The 19083-nt window shown below is 42.3% G+C and overlaps 1 protein-coding gene across 1 annotated transcript; it reads right to left on the reverse strand.

The window, feature by feature from the left end:
• Positions 1-8067: 8067 nt before the first annotated feature.
• Positions 8068-17059, reverse strand: LOC115996682 (synaptotagmin-5-like). Its single transcript, XM_031236033.1, has 14 exons — positions 16601-17059; positions 15905-15979; positions 15700-15807; positions 15346-15378; positions 15134-15229; positions 14911-15036; positions 14100-14237; positions 12741-13160; positions 12236-12370; positions 11027-11251; positions 10589-10864; positions 9896-10015; positions 9305-9610; positions 8068-8589 (listed from the first exon to the last, which is right to left on the reverse strand). Exons 1-14 carry the CDS (start codon positions 16787-16789, stop codon positions 8365-8367), a joined length of 2472 nt encoding a protein of 823 aa, XP_031091893.1. The 5' UTR covers positions 16790-17059; the 3' UTR covers positions 8068-8364.
• Positions 17060-19083: the final 2024 nt, after the last annotated feature.

Consider the following 19083-nt stretch of genomic DNA (forward strand, 5'->3'; position numbering starts at 1 on the left):
GTCAACCATGCTTTACAGGGACCGGAATTCCGCTACACTCGGCTGGAGAAGGTGGTGTTCGCGCTAGTCACTGCGGCGAAACGACTGACGCCTTACTTTCAAGGTCGGAATATCCGAGTGTTAACAGATCAGCCGATTGGGGCTATCCTCAGGACCTCAACCTCCTCGGGACGCTTGGTTAAGTGGGCCATGATGTTGACGCAGTTCGCATTGGAGTATAAACCCCGACCGTCCATCAAGGCCCAAGCTTTAGCTGATTTTATGGTGGAGTGCACCGCGCGAGACACCGCAGCGGACCCGAATAGTCCTTATACTCCTGAATGGTGGGAAGTTAGTACCGACGGGTCTAGCGGGAAGGAGGGAGCGGGAGCGGGGATAGTCATCACGACCCCCGAGGGCTTCAAGGCTTACTATGTTATCCTGCTCCGCTTCTCGCCGACCAACAATGAGGCCGAGTACGAGGCCCTAATCGCCGGACTACAGCGGGCGAGACAACTAGGGGCGAAGACCATCCGAGCTAAAACGGATTCTGCGTTAGTCGTCGTGCAGGTTAACGGCGAGTTCGTCACCAATGGAGATAAGCTGATGATCTATAAAGATTGCGTGCTGGCCGCCCTACGACAATTTGACGCCCACGAGCTCACCCACATTCCCAGGTCGGACAACGCTGATGCAGACATGTTGTCGCGACTGGTACACGAGGCCCCCGAGCATATATCAAAGATAGCTCACATCGAGGAAGGGATTGCGCCATGCATCGATTCCCTTGAGGTTGAGCCGGTCGGGGTGGAACAGGACCCATGGATTACAGACCTCAAAGAATACCTCCAAGATGGGAAAATGCCTGAAGAAGAGGACCGAGCGCGCAAAGTGCGGCTCCGAGCGCCCAGATTTCAGGTCGTGGACGACCGTCTATATCGACGATCCTATGGGGGCCCATTGATGAGGTGCTTGAACGCGTTCGAAGCGGATATCGTCATGAAGGAGTTGCACTCGGGCCTGTGCTCGGCACATCAAGGGGGCAGGTCGCTCGCACGCCGGATCATGGTTATGGGATACTACTGGCCGTCCATCCAACTGGATTGTGAAAGCCTTGTCAGAGCGTGCGAGCGTTGTCAGAAATTCGCAAAGACTCCCGGTCGGCCGGCGACCTTTTACCAACCGATCAGCACGGCGATCCCGTTCGCTCGCTGGGGTGTGGACATCATAGGTCCGTTCCCGATGTTGGCAGGTCGGAAGAAGTTCGTGATCGTGGCTATCGACTACTTTTCGAAGTGGATTGAGGTGGAACCCTTGGCGACCATAACGGCCCAGCAATGCGCGCGCTTTATATGGAGGAACGTCATCGCCCACTTCGGAGTTCCCGTGAACCTGATCACGGATAATGGAAGGCAGTTTGAGAGCCAATATTTTCAAAACTTTCTAGCTACGGTCGGCACGAAGTCCATCCGATCATCTGTGGCGTACCCCCAAGGGAATGGACAGGTCGAGAACGCGAACCGGACGATCCTAGATGGATTGAGGAAGAAGCTGTTTGATGCCGGTCGAAGCTGGGCAAATGAATTGCCTTACGTATTGTGGGCGTATCGGACGACTCCTCGGGAGGCCACCAAGGAAACCCCCTTTGCACTGGTGTACGGGGCTGAAGCTCGGCTGCCGATCGAAGCCTGGATCCCGACTTCCCGAGAGCGCGGCTACGATGAGGCTGACAACGAGCGAATGATGATTGCTGAGCTTGATGTCGTGGAGGAAAGAAGAGAGGTCGCGGCTCGGAGAATAGTTGAGTATCAGAGCAAGATAAAGCAGACCCGTGACCTTCGAGTTCGGCCGAGGTACTTCCAGGTGGGAGATTACGACCTTCGAGTTCGGCCGAGGTACTTCCAGGTGGGAGATTACGTTCTCCGAGTTCGGCCGAGGTACTTCCAGGTGGGAGATTACGTTCTCTGAGAGCGGAAAGCTAGCCGACCAAATGACGGCGGAAAGTTCGCACAGACCTGGGAAGGGCCGTCTGTCATCTCTGCCGTAATCCAACCCGGCACCTACAAGTTGGAAACCACCACGGGAAGGCCGGTCGATCAGATTTGGAACTCGGAACATTTAGTGTTTTTTCACCATTAATTAGGATGATGGATGATGTAATCGGGCCCAAAGAAGCCCCCCCCCCTAATGTAATGAGTCTATGTTGGTTAAATGAAGGGCTTCGGCTCAGTTTCTTTAGACATTGTTGCTTTGAACTAAGGATCAGTAGGCCGATGGGAGCAAGGTGCCCATCTCGGGAGTAAGGTGCCCGATCATGTTGGTCTGCCGACCTTATAGCCTTCGAGGCCGATGGGAGCAAGGTGCCCATCTTGGGAGTAAGGTGCCCGATTATGTTGGTCTGCCGACCTTATGGCCTTCGAGGCCGATGGGAGCAAGGTGCCCATCTCGGGAGCAAGGTGCCCGATTATGTTGGTCTGCCGACCTTATGGTCTTCGAGGCCGATGGGAGCAAGGTGCCTAATTATGTTGGTCTGCCGACCTTATGGCCTTCGAGGCCGATGGGAGCAAGGTGCCCATCTCGAGAGCAAGGTGCCCGATTATGTTAGTCTGCCGACCTTATGGCCTTCGAGGCCGATGGGAGCAAGGTGCCCATCTCGGGAGCAAGGTGCCCGATTATGTTGGTCTGCCGACCTCATGGCCTTTGAGGCCGATGGGAGCAAGGTGCCCATCTCGGGAGTAAGGTGCCCGATTATGTTGGTCTGCCGACCTCATGGCCTTTGAGGCCGATGGGAGCAAGGTACCCATCTCGGGAGTAAGGTGCCCGATTGTTTGAACTTAAGGTTAAGATAAAATTGACCACTGAGTGAAGCAAAACTGAAATTTTATTAATTTAAAAAAGAGTTCAAAATGCTCGGCACAAGGGCGGGCCAAAACGTCGCAGATAGTTCCCCCACCGGCCGCTCATTCCGAAGGACCTGACTTGGAGTAGGGCCTAGGGCCGGGGTCAGCCACTTCGCTGGGGAGCAGAGCCAGCACTGCGGGGAGATCAGCCTCCTCGAGGCCCTCGGTCAGGGCCGTGTGAACCTGCTCCTGTATGGCTCGGCAGCTCGAGGAAAAGGCCCATTGCCTGTAGACCCATGTGAGCTAGTCCCCGACCTCCGTGTTGATGAAGGCGGTGAGGAACTCTTTGGCTATGGCCTCATCGGTGCATATGAACCGAGCAAGGCTGCTCGAGTCATTCATCTTGTCAATGGCCTCCTTCTCGGCTTGCTCCGCCTTCTCAACTCGTCTCTCGGCCTCGGCTAGGGCTTTCTCTGCCTTCTCGGCCCGATCCTCAACGGCTGTGCGCTCCTTCTCCAGCTCCTGGATCCTCTCTTCGGCCGCGGTAACCTGCTTCTGGAGGGGCACGACCTCTTTCTCTCGGATACCTTCCAAGGCCCGAGCCCGACAGAAGAGGTCGGTCGTCGTGTGAGTGAGCTGAAAGAGCGAAGAAGGTTAGATACTTACGTCCGATCGGAGGTTGACAACATTTCGATAAACAAAAACTTACCCGGAGGATATCCTCGGCGATCTGCTTGTCGAGGCGATTGCACGACCACCCCATGATGGTCTCCATGCCGGGCACCTTGTCCCTGATCTGATCGACGAGGGTAGAGGCTAACGCGTCCCTCTCGCGCAGACCTTCGTGAAGCTCGGAAGGTCGGGTACTGGAGGAGCGCTTGGTGCGCTTTAAGGTGAGAACCTCCTCGACCTCGACCTCCTAGCGCTTTTCTTTCCCTCGCTGGCTTGGCCCGTGAACGACCGGAAGATCGGGGGCTGTGCCCCCACCCGACGAGGTGTCGGTAGGAACCGGATCAGGAACGTTGATGACGGGGGGGGGGGGATCGGCAGCTGGCCTGGCGGCGGCCTTTTTCGCCCCTAGGGCTACCTTGGTTTTGGGGCGAGGGCCGGCAGCCGGGGCGACGAATGCTTTGTCGGGCGCCATACCTACACAAGTGACAGAGGGGTTAGCTCGGATGATCGGGCAATTAAAAACCGATCTGGAGGAGTTAGAGTCAGGTGAAAGTAATCCCGTCGACCTTGACTCGGCTCGGCCGACGAACCTTGGGCGGTTGGAATGGCGATCGGCACCGGCTCGTACTTCTCGTCGCGGCCGTAGTCTGGGGGCTCGAGGTTGGCGTTCTTGTAACCCTCTGGGGTGCGGAAGATGAGGTAGTCGTACACCTCCGAGGAAATCTTCGCGGCCGCGTCAGTGAGAGCTCGGGTTCACTTGGGGAAGTTGTGCTCGGTGAAATGCGTGGACCATACTCGGGGGACTAGTAGCTTCCACTTGTACTCGACCGAGAGTATCCGATTCTTCCACCCCTTGTTGCTATCGGGGACGTTGATGAGAGTGTAGTGGTGCCCCCGAGACTGGAGCATTAGATAACCCCCGCCATGCTTCGCCGAGAGAGGCCTGACGGCGTAGAGGAAGTTGAACAACTCCATGGTGCACACTAGCTTGTGCCGAGCGTAGATCTGAGGAAAGCACGCGATCATCCGATAGGCATTTGGGATGATCTGCCCAGGGAGGACCTCGTAGTACCTCAGAAAGGCGAGAAGGAAAGGAGAAAAGGGGAAGGTCAGCGGCGCCTTTAGGGAGTCCAGGTGGATCCCAAGCCAGTCATCGACATGCCGATCAATTACGTTACCGAGCGACCGACTGACCTTGTATGGGATCCGACCACGCAGCAGTGCGTGGATCTCGTCGGTTTCAGCGCGAGTGAGCAGACACTTTTGCTGCTCGACCACCTCGCTGTTCAAAAACAGCATCTTCTTCCGAGTGGAAGGAGGCTCGGCGGACATTGGCTCGGCTTCGGAAGGTTCTGGGGCTGACGTCGATGGTTCAGGAAGACTCGGCGCCGACGAACTTGCTTCGCCCGGAGCCGGGAGGGCCTGAGGTCGGGATGAGGCCTCGAGGCCCGGAGCTTGCCTTGAAGCGCGTAGTTCTCGAGGAGCGCCCCCTCGGCGTAACGATGTAGCCACATCCTCCACGGTGCGGGGGCTGAGGTGTGGGAAAAGTGCCGAGACCACCCTCCGCGGAGATTTGCCTCGGCTCGGTCTACTGACGTCCTCGGGAGAGGCTGCGGTCTGTAACTGCCCCTCGTTCTCCTCGGCGTCGACGGAAACGTGCTCTACTTCGTCGATTTGGTCGAAGGTGGAGCCTCCCGTTGAAGGGGAGACACTCTCGTTACCCGCTTCGTCGCCCTCGTCGTAGTCCCGACCAGAGACGTTCTGGCTATTTGAGTCCGACATCCTAATTCCTATTTAAGCGAAGGGATCGGGGTTCAGCTATTGGACGCGGGGGCCGACCTAGACTAAGGGGTTTTATGTTGCTAAAAGAGCAAGGAGAGAGTGCTTACCGAGTGTAAGGCGGCGGAAGGAAGTGAAGACTTTGCGGCGGAAAACAGCGGCTGCTCTTGTTTCGCTCGGGAAGCTCTGATCTCCGGATAGCTGTGGTGGCAAGAAGTGAGAACCGAAGGAGCAAGCGGCTATTTATAGGCGTGGAGCGTGGAAGGCCAATCGTCTCCCGGGAAAACGGTCCGGGTTTCGAGACTTTTCCCGCCAAAGGCATTCTCCGCCGTGAATGAGTCCCCATCGAGTTTCCTGTGCGCCCGCGCAAGAGAGCCGTCACGATGAAACGGCCATATGGTCGGCCCGACGTCAGTTTTCACCCCAAAACCGCTCCCTCGCGTTCGTACTCGTTGCGCCTTGGGGTGAGGGGGCTAGATGATAGTAAATATACTCTATGACCGGTCGGGTACACTCTAGACCCGGTCGGAAGGGGTTACGGTCGGGAGACCGGAAGGTCAGGATAACAGTGGTCAGCTCGGAGGTCACGAGCCGAACAGTGCCCCGACCCGTCCACAACGTGGCATGCCCACGACTGACACGTGCTCTTTCCCGCGTGGGTGCGGGGTGGGGCGGACGCATGTGCGCCACGTTCCCACCATGCGGCACCCGCACTTTTCTCCCTTATAAATAGCGCATTTATGAGGGAAGAGATGATCTTTTGGCCTTTTCTAGACTAAGACTTAGAGAGAGCTCGGACAGTAGGGAAACCCACTGTCGACCCGCCGAGCCCTTTAAGCACTTACTTGACTTGTAACCGGGTTTGGATCCTTGAGGCAATAAGAGATCGTATTTTCCGGTTTCACTTGGTGTCCGTATTTAGCATTATCAATAGGCAATATTATACTTAAAAGAACGAGCGAAAAAATAAAAAATATTGATCGCTTTACATGAATGAACACTTGATCGATGATAAAGAAATCACGGCTCTAAATCATAAGTTATGAAATTTAATTTGTTACTTTAATTTATTTCACTTTATTATAATGTTACTTTTTGTCCCTCACCCGCCCCCCATCCCCAAATTATTGGATTTCTTTCCTTATTATTAGTCATATTTTGCTTAAAAATTCGATTTAGCCCTCACCCCCCCCCCCCCCCCCCCCGGCCCCAACCAAAAAAAGAAAACAAAGTGTTGCACTTGATTCAACAACAAATGCAGATGCTGCTTCAATTAAGACCCAAATTAAAGCTAAAGAAATGTCTATTCCCCTATATATCCACATCATATTTCTCTTTTCTTTTTCCAGAAATTAAAAGAAGAGTTAATACCACAAATGGTCCTCTGACTATTGGGGTAGTACTCCTTTTGGTCCTCGACTTTCAATTCAACCAAAATACATACCTCGACTTTCATTTTTTACCACAATTAGTCCTCCGTTAGTCTTTCTGTTAAGTGAGTGTTAAATTTAAGGGTATTATCGTCAAATCAAAGATTACAAAAAAAAAAAAAAAAAAAAAAAAAAAAAAAAAAAAAAAAAAAGAGTTAACAACAAGTCCATCCGAGCTAGCGGACTTGTTGATACAGTGTTGAAAACTGTAAAACAAGCAAACAACAAAGATGTCTGTACAAATTAAAATTAAAATTAAAACAAATTCCCTAAATGCCATGAAGAAGAAGAAAGATGATGAGATGGAAGCATGTTTCTGTATCACAGCCCATTAGTGATTGAAGCAGTTTTAGCAGTAAACGGTGAGTGGAGTGTGTTAGAGGATAAAAATAAAACCATTACAGGCTAAGGGCATATATGTATTTTTGGTATTCTTCTTCTGTTTCCGCCATGTATATAAACAACATGTAACTTCCTTCTCTGAAAGTCAGTTTTACTTCTCTTCAATGAAAACATTCTGTTAGAACTCTCCAGTAGCTTTCTTATTCTCAGAGTGATGTTGCGTTTTCTTTAATTTAATCAACATTTTATCGTTATCGCCGCTCGCTATGGTTGTTTCTATTTGATTTTTTATACTCTCACCATGCCATTGCGTCACCTGCCTATGTCCAAGCATGCCTCCTTACCACTTCTCTTACTATGTCCTCCACCGTGCCACCTTAAAGTTCTACTCTTCTCTCTGCCTTAGCTTGGTCAAGGTAGCTTTAGATGTTTCTGAAAATTCCCGACTCGAAGTATGATGTTCCTGTCGCTGTCAAGGTCATGGATGATAATCCTGCCATCTTCATAGACCGGGAATAGGGCATCGTCGATGAGAATCCTGCAATCTTCAACCCAACCTCTCCACACGCTAATCAATCGGTGGAGACGGCAGTGCAGGCCGGAATTTCTCTCATGATACTTACTGCTAAACATCACGATGGGTTTCACTAGTGTATGCTTTGATTTGACGATTACACCCTTAAAATTAACACCCATTTAACAGAAAAACTAACAGAGGACTACTTGTGGTCAAAAATGAAAGTCGAGGTATGTGTTTTGGTTGAATTGATAGTTGAGGACTAAAAGGAGTACTACCCCAATAGTCAGAGACTACCCCAATAGTCAGAGGACCGTGGTATTAATCTTCCAACTATTCAAGATTCTTGTAATCTACTTTGTAAGGCAGAGTTTTGTGCTTGTCAAACATGTGGGGATTTTAACTGCAGACAAAAATGTTCACCAGTCCATTTTATGCATGTTATGGTGTTTTTTTTTTTTTTTTTTTTTAAATAAAAATTTGGCAATAGATATTAGAATGTATGATCTCCAAGTAACTTGAGTAGATTTTGGATTATGTACAGTCCAAAATCATCATAAAATATAAAATCATAATATTGGAGCTGAACTCCATGTCCCTAAATTACAATTACAATACTTATAAATGAAGCCATTGCTTCATCTGTGGCTATATAAACACATCACATCTATTTGCTTACCTCAATACACAAAATACAACTCATAACTTGGAACTTCTATTCCTGGATTTTACAAACTAGCAGTGGCTATAGGGTAATGAATTTCATGGGAAGAAGAATAGCATATAAACAAAGACAACAACAGCATCAAAGTGAAGTAGTTCTTCTAGCCAAGTTAGGTGACGATGAGTTCAAGATTTCGAGGCCGAGTTCATTTACCTTGCTTAGTAGAAGATTCTGTTCAGTCTCGAGCTGGAGCATCATTTCTTCTTGGGCTTGATGGAGACTTTCTAGCTCGTTCAGCGATGCTGAAAATCCTTCAAGGTCATCATCTTCAATGAAGGACTGAAGCTTGATTATCAATTGCTTCATCTGATCAAGTTAATCATCAAAATATCAAGGCAAAAAAATAATATTGTTGGGGAAAAATGGTGGTACTCAGTACTTGATGTGCTGACGTGCTGTGTGGTGTGTGTACACAGTACATATATATATATATATATATATATATATATATAATGATGTGTTGGGCGGAAGCTGGTAAAGGGCCAGTCCAGCACCCTAGCTCTCGAAAATGTGTGGTTGTATAAGGAAATAAAGTTGTGCCTTCGTTTTTGGCATAGTAGTAAGCTCTTGATCCTAACAAGTGGTATCAGAGTCAGGTCACTGGTTCAAGTCCTAGCAAGAGCAGTTAAGAATGGCCAGTACCGATGCGGGTTCGAATCCTAGCAAGAGTAGTTAAGACTGGCTGGTGCTGAGAGGGAATTGTTGGGCGAAGGCCAATAAGGGCCAAGTCCATCACCATGTGGCTAGGGGGATTGCTGGTCGGAAGCCAGTAAAGGGCCAAGTCTAGCACCCTGGCTCTCAAAAATCTGTGGCGGTATAAAGAAATAAAGTTGCACAGTTGCACATTCACTACGAGCTAAAACTTTTGGCATAGTGGTAAGCATTTGAACCTAACATGATGCATATATAAAAACCTGGGACTTTTCTTATGCCAATGACTTAACCAGCTATGGCAAGTTTTCCTGCACCCATGTTAAGGGATTCAAATTCCCATTCCCACTGATTAGGCCTACTCTCTTACCTGGTTAGATATGCTGTGGCGTGCTTTAGTAACTGAAGGCTCGGAGTCTAGGCTTGATTTCTTCTCTAGGTGGGGATCTTTTCGTGTAATTTGAATATGAATCTCTCCTTTTGTCACCCCTTGAAGGGGTATCCACTTGTCAAACATTTGATTTCGAGGCAATCTCTGGTATTCGACGATACAGTCACCTATGCTGGATGTAGGTAGCAAGGCGTTGTGGTCTTTGACATGCAATGACAAATCACTGCCATCATCTGGAAATTCTAAGGTCTGATGCCATTGAGGATTCAGAGTTTTATACATAACCTGCAAGAGAGAGCAGATCATGCACAGTGTCCAAAAAGGCAGTGATATCAATGACAGAACGGTATTCGAAAGACCAGATTATAAACAAGATCATTCTGCTATACGCCTATACTATGGGGGATGATTAAAAACAAGATCGTGCTGTGCTATACGCGTATACTATGGGGGATGTTTTAATATATTTTATTTTTCCTTTTTTATTTTCCTTTCATCTTAGGTTTCAGAAAGAAGTTTCAGTTATTTTCACTGAGAAAGTCCATAAATTTGTGATAGTGCATATCTAACCTTAGTTCTTTTCTTCAAATTTCCATATTGCACCCTCACATATGGATCACTTGTTCCATTAAGGTCAGCAGCAATAAGATCTTTTGCCTCAACGAGAGCAAGCTCAATCCATCCATTTCTCTGAAAGAAAGAAAAAACAAGATCAAAAGAGAAGCTCCAGCATCTGAGCTGCATAGCAAAATTAATTAGTCTTTTGCTCATTCTTTTCCTTATTTTAAACATTTTCAGAATTTCAGTTTAATAATAATTGTTGAGTGGAGGTCTAGCACCTGGTGGCTGACCGGTAAAGGGCCAAGTCCAGCACCCAGCGTCTCAAAAATGTGTAGTGGTATAAAGAATAAAGTTGCGTCTTCGCTACTAGCTATAGTTTTTGGCATGCATGGTAAGCATTGTTGCAGAGGTTGGTAAAGTCCAAGTCTAGCACCCGGTGGCTTGGGGGTTGTTGGGCAGAGGCCGGTAAAGGACCAAATCCTGCACCCAGCGTCTCGAAAATGTGTGGCGGTATAAGGAAATAAAGTTGCACCTTCACTACTAGCTATAGCAAATGTGTGGCGGTATAAGGAAATAAAGTTGCACATTCGCTACTAGCTATAGCTTTTGGCATAAGTGGTAAGCGTTTGATCCTAACAATAATGATAATTAATAATAATAATAATAATAATAATAGTGAAATTTATTAATATAAGAGCATACCTTGGACCTGTCATAATCATCAACTCGCACTGCTTCTATCTGAAGCTGCAGTTCTCCAGAACTAACCTTTTCAAGGGGAATCCAAACCACCCTTGGTGACCCTTCTACGAGTCCTTCCAAGCTTATCCGTGCACTACCAATATTCTCATCACTAATTGTTTCTTCAATAAAGCATTTTATCTTCAGATACTCATCGCCACCAACTTCATCAAATTCAAATTTCTGTTTCCATTCCGGAGCTGAAGTATGTGGAACAGTTCTCGTTCTTTTAGAAGCCTGAAGGACAGTTTTACAGAACTATTACAATGTACAATTATGCTTCTTGAATACCATTAAATCAAGACTATTGAGATAGACTACAACATCATATCAAGATAGGCTTACCGAAAGATAGACTACCAGATCATTACCAAAAATAGTCACATAGATAGTACATACCTTCCCGTACTGTAGTTTGACGTAAGTGCCAGAGCCAGACATCCCAAATCTATCTTTTGTAGGAAGGTTTTTACCATCAATAATAGTTACGTGTATTTTTCTTCCGGTTCTTTGCAAAAGATTTGATGAGCCACTGATTGATTGCTGGGACACAATATCTGACAAGCCTGAGCTATGAGAACCATCAGAAAACTGCCATTCTTTCAAGATAAGTTTTACTGTCAACTGCAATAGTATTATCAACGAGAATGAGTATCACAAAATAAATCTGTCTGTTAGCCGAAAGCTAACACATATACCCAGAAAATGGAACTCAAACTAGTTTGCATTTAGACATATTTTAAGAAAAGACAAAAACTTGTGTGAGACCGTTTCACGGATCCTTGTTCGTGAGACGAGTCGGGTCAAGATGAAAATATAATATTTATCCTAGAAAATGTAATACTAATCAGGAATAAAGTATTTGTTACTTAAAAGGAAAAATGTAATACTTTTACATTTTGATTTAAAAGTATTACATTTTTCCTCAAAAAGTATTACACTTCCCCTTGTAAGTAAGGGACATTTTATTATTGATTAGTATTACGGGTGTGTTTGGTTCGCACATGAGAATCAGAATCCGAATAGGAATCAAATACTCGGTAATGGTAATGGATTTTAGTAAAAGTATTTTGCATGTTTGGTAGTAGGATGGAATACACTAATATGAACAAAAAAAATCAAAACAAAAATCTAAAAGTATTAATTCAAACTTAAAAATCAGATTACCAATAAGATGGAATTATACCTGTTTTTAATTAGGGAATGAGGTTTTTAATTGAAGAGGTAATCAAATCCCATAGTTGTGTTTTAAAAAGTTATCAACCAAACACTAACTATGATTTTGATTCCCATTCCTAGCGTGTAAACCCATGAACCAAACACAATATTACATTTCCATATTGACCTGATCCGTCACGGTCCCTCACAGGAGAGTCACTCTTTAAGAAATTGTTTAAGCAGAATGCAAGACCAAGCAGGTAGGAAGTTGGGTTTGGATCAAATTAAGTATAATTATATTGCTAAATATGGATGTTAGTATATAAATACTATATTATCATCTAATTTGGATGGAATATTTAATAAAAACAAGAACATAGGTTAACAATAAAATAAGATGTATAAAATTGTCTTGCAATAAAAAACAAGAACATAGGTTGTCATTCCTACCTCCCCAGAATTAATCCCCTCGAATGGAACTGTCATTTCAACTTCTTTGCCACAAAACTCAGCGCGCCTGGCAATTGCAGAAAAATCGGCACCAGTTGCCCAAAATATAGTTGAATCATCCTCAACATATCTCATCTGTTACATTAGAATTCATGTCAGTGACATCCACACAAGCGAATGCAGTACAGAAAGGCAATAGTATAGAGTATAGACTTTGAGACAATAACGTGAGAAGGCTGCATGATGAATGCATAAAGATATGGTTCTTTCAACAGTTTAGTCAACCCGTCTTACTGGAAAGGATACACATCATTTATGGCCATTGTTGGGCGGAGGCCGGTAAGGGCCAAGTCCAACACCATGTGGCTAGGGGGATTGTTGGGCGGAGGCCGGTAAAGGGCCAAGTCCAGTAACCTGGCTCTCGAAAATGTGATGGCAGTATAAGGAAATAAAGTTGGGCCTTCACTACTAACTATAACTTTTGGCGTATCAAAATAGTATCTACCTTAATTTCACAACTTGATAGAAAATCATATTTCACGCTGTTAGGAATGCATTGATATAAGTTGAACTTAAGAACTCCAGTATTATCATGTAGAGTCATGTTGAATTTTGAGTCCCATCTAGGGCATGATCCCGGTCTAACATCTGTTCTTCTGGTTAAGTCCTCGAGCTCAACCTCTACAAATGTGCGCAGATCTATGTAATCAAGATGATTGTCCACAGGACCAACTTTAACCGAACTTTGTTGTTTTCTGGAAGGGCTTCCTCTTATGTTACTCCTGGATAGTTTGCTGCCAGATATCACCTTGACAGTTAGTACACCACCAACAGCTTTTTTCATCAAGTTCAACACTGGCAAAGATAAACAATTCCTCCGAGGTTCAACCATCCTCTTAGCGATGGAATCAGTTGCAAGCTTATCCTGTAAGGCAGAAAACATGTTATGTGGGTGTGTGTTTGTGAGAGATGAAGCCATCAATTAGGCAATCAAGGGTAGTCCTCGACTATAGTGGTTTTTATCAATTTAGTCATAAACGTCTTTTTGTGCTTAATTAAATCCTCGACTTTGATGGTTTTACCTAATTGGGTCCCCGGCTATTAGAATCACTGACTAAATTGAGAAAAATCACTACAGTCGAGGACTAAATTTAGTATTAACCAATATAGTCGAGGGACTAATTTGAGTAAAACCACTATAGTCGAAGACTAAATTAGGTATTAATAGAGGCGAAATTACCAAACTACAATTACAAAGGACTCAATTAGATAAAACCATTGAAGTTGTGGACCCAATTAAGCACAAAAAAGACATTTAGGACTAAATCGAGAAAAACCAGTATAATTGACGACTAAATTGGGTATTAACTCATCAAGGGTATGATAACTAAATCGCAACCTTTGAAGGAAGAAGTTAGTTAAAGACTAGGGATTTGTCTTGGTAGAAAATCAATGCGAAGAAATTGTGAAAGGGATTGGAATATTGGAGTTAAAAATAGAGATAATAAATAAGATAACATTATCAAACATGCACAAGATTCAGTAGCAACAGTATGAACCACCAAGAAATGACACCATCACACCAATAATAATTTATAATTTAGAGAAAATTTAAAGAACTGCCCAATGTATGACTGCTTTGTTGAATCCAAATTCCCGTTTTTCCCTATAACTAAAAATTTACAGCTGTGCCTTTGGTGCACCCCCCACGGCAATCATTTCAATGAGTATCAAATTCTCTAATTTCTTATTAAAGTTCTCCAAAATACTTCAAAAAGCATCATGGACTATTCTATAGAAGTGTTTAGAAGAAACCACCTTGCAATTTTATTTGTGAATGAACAATAAGAGGTGAAAAATATACCAGCCATGCACGAACACCTGGCACCTCTGTTGCTGGTTGAGACTGGTTTCCACCAAATGCAACACCAATCCTAACTTCTGGAGTTGATTCAAATGAGTATAAAAGCGCTCTTCCATCAAGAACTGGAATCATTTTAAGCTGTACAATGTAGGTTGAACTACCATTATGTTACAGTGACAATTCTAATAGTAAAAGAGACAAAGGAGAAAATTGATCAACAGATGAAATACCATGGATAGCATCTACCCTGTGGTTAAAAACCACAATAGTTGAAGCATTGTGATCTAAAGGTTTGGAAATTCAATGTAACGCATAAAGATGTGTTACAAAATAAAGACAAACACATAAAGAGATGAATTGTTCTAATTCATGGTCACATATTAAATCTCAATGGCCATCTGGTTAACAAATAATTGCCCAGTCCGAAATCTATCCCCCAATTTTCAAGAACATAACAAGTGGTTTTCAGCCAGTAGACTGCTATTTACATCCATAAACATTTAATACAGAAAAAAAAAATCCATTAAAGGCAGATTTTCCAAAAATGGGAGAAATATCAAGATTATAGCCTCTGCCTCAGTATTGAACTTCATAATGCTGACAATATTTCACCTACTCGAGAATTAGTATAGCCTCAAGGGATATCAACTACAAGATAACCTAACAATTGATGCCATCTCATATTTTTCCTTGAGGATATAAGTACTGTATCTGTCCTGGCATAGCAATGTGATCATTAAACCACCTTTCAAATATCGGCTCCAAAAGTTAATAATTATCTTGAAAAGTAAAACAAGAAAATAGTGCATACATCACCCTTGATGTGGAGGCTGTTTATCACTATCCGTGTAGTCCCCATCAATGTCTTTCCCAATTTAGCAAGCAACACTGCTCTTATATCAGTAGTGTCCCAATCAATGCCCATATGCAAGATCCGCTGTTCGCAGATCAAAGTGTCAGCATTTTGATTTTTCAATATTTGTGAAACATATAAATAAGGTAAGATATGCATTGATAGAAACAAGAAATCACACCTGATCACCTGCTGTTGACCACCGAGCACCATGAATCCCCAGACCCAGAAGTGGAGGTCGAGCACCTAGTGAAAATTCTTGCAATTCAAGTTTTTCCTACAGAAGTTAATATACAGCAGTTAATAAAGCAAGTACAGGGAGTATAACCATTGTAGTAATTCATGGTTATTATCTTCTTCATGTGAAGGTAAAAACAAAAATTAAGAACTTACAATGAACCTTGGTTTCCGATGTTTCAAGCGTCTCTGCATTCAAGGAAAAAAAGAAGCATCAAGAGAGAAAAATAAACACATTATGGATGTCTCATTTAAAATGTATAACCCTGTAGGAGAACATGTTTTTTCAATAAGAGATAATAAATAAAAGGCAAAAGAGTTGATAACTAGCCAGACAGTGTCTAAATAGTACTCCGTAGATCATAGCTCACAAGCCAGGACAAAGATTTTACGGCAGAAAATCAAACACATATTTTCCAATCCATATAACAGTTGATCAGCAGGCCAAAAAAGGTGGCAACTCCATTTCCAGGATCAACTGCCTAGAATGAATACAGAAATGGATGTTACCTCCACAATATATGATAACTTCAAAGATAGCCTTTGGCCAATGTAATTCTCCCATATTTCCAGCAATAGCTTGTTTAGCCACTCACATTGCTCCAAAGGTGTAGTTTGCTGCACGAGTATGAAATGAAAGAAAAAGAGAGCATCACTGATAATCGTTTCAAGATTTTTAAAATTTTTATTTTTTGAAAAATAGGATGAAAATTACTGAATTCTGCAGCAAGGTTTGCATCCATTTTTTGTTCAAGTCTTCAACCAGAATGTGGCGTTGGTGGCTTCCGTACTGCAAACAGATATTGCGGACAACACATCACATTTTAAAGTCTCCAAAACACAATATCAACTATGTAGAAGGTGTTGGGCGGAGGCCAGTAAAGGCTAAGTCTAGCACCCAGTGGCTGGGGATTTTTGGGCGAGGCCAGTAAATGGCTTGAAAAGCCAAGTCCAGCACCCAGCGTCTTGAAAATGTGATAGTGTTCTATAAGGAAATAAAGTTACGTCTTAGCTACTGGCTATAGGTTTTGGTAAGTGGTAAGCGCTTGATCTAACAAGTGGTACCAGAGCAAGGTCACAGGTTCGAGTGGTGCTGGGAGGGGGGAATTGTTGCCCTTGATCCTAACAGAAGGGGATAAAGACACACTCAAAGACTGAAAGAGCACTCTATTGATGGAAAAAAGTGCAGCCATCATTCTATGCTATGTGCAATATAAAGTAACATCACAAAAGAACCACATTTGAATGGTAAAGTCCAGAAAAAAAAATTGGTAAAAACTAGAATTGATATTCACAGCAAACCAGTGTAATTGCTGAAGGAGAAACATCACAAAAGAAAAAAAAAAAAAAACAAAAAACAAACAAACAAAAACAAAAACCAAGCAACTAAAGGGAATTTATGAATTCATACCTGTAAAGCAGCCCAGAGAGCAATAGCTAGAGGAACCCAATTAGAGAGAGAAAAAAACCATTTCTCAATTCCCCACACCACTAAAAACAAGAGAATTACAAAAGGAAGAAAAGGCTTTTTTTCCAGCACCTGATTCAAAAATTTTATTGCTTCCTTCACATTAAAACCCCTTCTGTTCTTCCTCCCCATCTAATTATAAACGCTAAAAGTACCAATTCAACTCAACAAAAAAATCACTGAACCCAAGTTTCAAAAGCCCAAAACTCAACTATCCGTTACATTCCCAGACAGTTTTTTTTTCTTCTCGATATTTCAAGAACCGAACTTTAAGCAAGAAAACAGGAACTCAAAAAGGAAAAATTCTCATATTAAAGAACATGGTAGTGATCAAAGAATAAATCCAAATGGTCGGTGATGTACTTATGGAGAAGAAGAGAATATAAACTGGCTGATTGCTGGAAGGCTGGAGATAATGGTGTGCTGGGAGTGCAAGTCTTAGTCAACTCATATTTCCAAAAGTTCTGTACAGATAAAATATACGGAGTATATATATAAACTTATACAATTTCTTCAACGTGGAAGACGTGTATTTCAGGTTAAATTGTATTGCGTATTATATTTACGCTATATTTGGTAAACCAAAATGTAATTGAACCTGAAAAAGTTATAAGCTAGAAGTTAAATTTGAAGAGCTGTTAAACTAGTTGTTAGGCTTAAAAGTGTTTAGTAAAATTCTTTTTAATAAGTTGATATGTAAAAAGATTAAAAATAATATTTTCATAAAATTTAAGTTTATTTACATATTAAAATATAAAATATTAAAACCAATATATTTTAATAAAATATAAATAAAGAACATATATTTGAAAATATATAAAGTAAAACAAAATATTTATAGTAATAAAATTAGTTCATACAAAAATTAATGTTCAAACACACAAATGTTAAATTAAAATTACAATTAAGAGGGATAAATGATGTTATTTATTTAGAATAATAAGGATAAAGATTAAAAAAAAAAGTTAAGAAACTACTATAAAATGTTAAAAAAATGTTATTTATTTAGGTAGTTTTTCAAAATAAACTCTTATTTTAAGTTTTTGGTAAATTTACAGGGCCTTTCTCTCCGTCCGTTTAACGGTCCGGAGTCCACCCGCATTCGCTCCGGGAGGCACGGGAGCTGACCTAGGGGGAATCGTCACTTGTGGGAATTAAACCCGGATTCTCCCGAAATTCCTCCCCACAAAGAGAGCAGCTAACTTGCCACTTAAGCTACCCCACTGGGTTAACTCTTATTTTAAGTTACTAACTTATTTTTAGAGCATTACCAAACAAATCTTATACTCGGTAAATATAAATGCAAGATGTCATTACAAAGTGTATCTATTACTCCCTCTGCCATGTTTTAGGCAACTAATTTTCATTTAAATTTTTTTGTGATTTTTACAAAATAGTATTGTTTTTCAATAGAGGTGTCAAACGTTCAAGTTGGGCCGGTTTAACCCTCCAAATCATAAATACTAAACTTAATCAGTAAAAATTTAATGCATAAACCAAACAAAAAAAATTAAACCAACTCTGCAAAGCAAACTTTAAATGCACTACACTTTCAAATTGGTCAAAATTCATGATATAGTGTTGAAAAGTGCATTGTATAGTGTTGGATAGTGTACTTTTTATGTATGAGAAAATTACCCAAATGTAACATCAATTTTTTTCTTTTTTGCTTTACAACCGTTAGATCTGGATAGATGAGATTAGTTCTTAGCAACCCTTAATTGTTGATGTACTCAAATGGAAGGAATAAAAAAAAATGCATTTTCGTAATTATATGATGCATTGAGAAATAATTGATAGTGCATCCGTAGATAATTAATAATGCACACACTTAAGTGTACTATTATAAATCCTAAGCTCACTAGCAGTTATTTGCAAATGGATTATCAACGATTTTAAATGCACCGTAATAATAATTACAAAAATATCACTATATTTTTTATTTATTTTTCAGTCATTGATAAACTTAGATATATGAATAGACAAGATTAATTCATATTTTCTATATGGGTTTCTCATATGATCATCTCTCTATCTCTCTTTGTGAGAGAGATGAATGATTATATAAGAACAAGCCCACTATAAAAAGTATGGATTAATCTCATCTATCTATTTGAATTGATCAGCAATAAAAAAAATGAAATATAAAAAAATACGGTGACGTTTCTCATTATTTTACCGTCATTAATTCATTCCAAATTAACGAGTAACATTAAATCGTATTTCATATCAAATGTTTAGTTCTTACTTGATCCATATCTTACAAGGGAAAGAGAATCTAATGACCCAATCAATACCTATGAAGTAAGTAGTCCGATTATTTAGCATATAACATGAAATTTCTAAAAATAAAATTATACTCAAGACTTCACTTACAAATTATTTATTTAACAAAAGTTTACGAAATTAATTTTTAATAAAATTAT

Source organism: Ipomoea triloba, chromosome 11 (assembly GCF_003576645.1).
Source record: "Ipomoea triloba cultivar NCNSP0323 chromosome 11, ASM357664v1".
In the NCBI taxonomy this organism is placed as follows: Eukaryota; Viridiplantae; Streptophyta; class Magnoliopsida; order Solanales; family Convolvulaceae; genus Ipomoea; species Ipomoea triloba.

Coding starts and splice junctions, on each gene's coding strand:
- LOC115996682 (XM_031236033.1), bottom strand. CDS start 16,789: ATGGGGAGGAAGAACAGAAGGGGTTTTAATGTGAAGGAAGCAATAAAA. Junction 15,980..16,600: donor CTCTCTGGGCTGCTTTACAG/GTATGAATTCAT, acceptor ATCTGTTTGCAG/TACGGAAGCCACCAACGCCA. Junction 15,379..15,699: donor AGTTATCATATATTGTGGAG/GTAACATCCATT, acceptor CCTTGAATGCAG/AGACGCTTGAAACATCGGAA.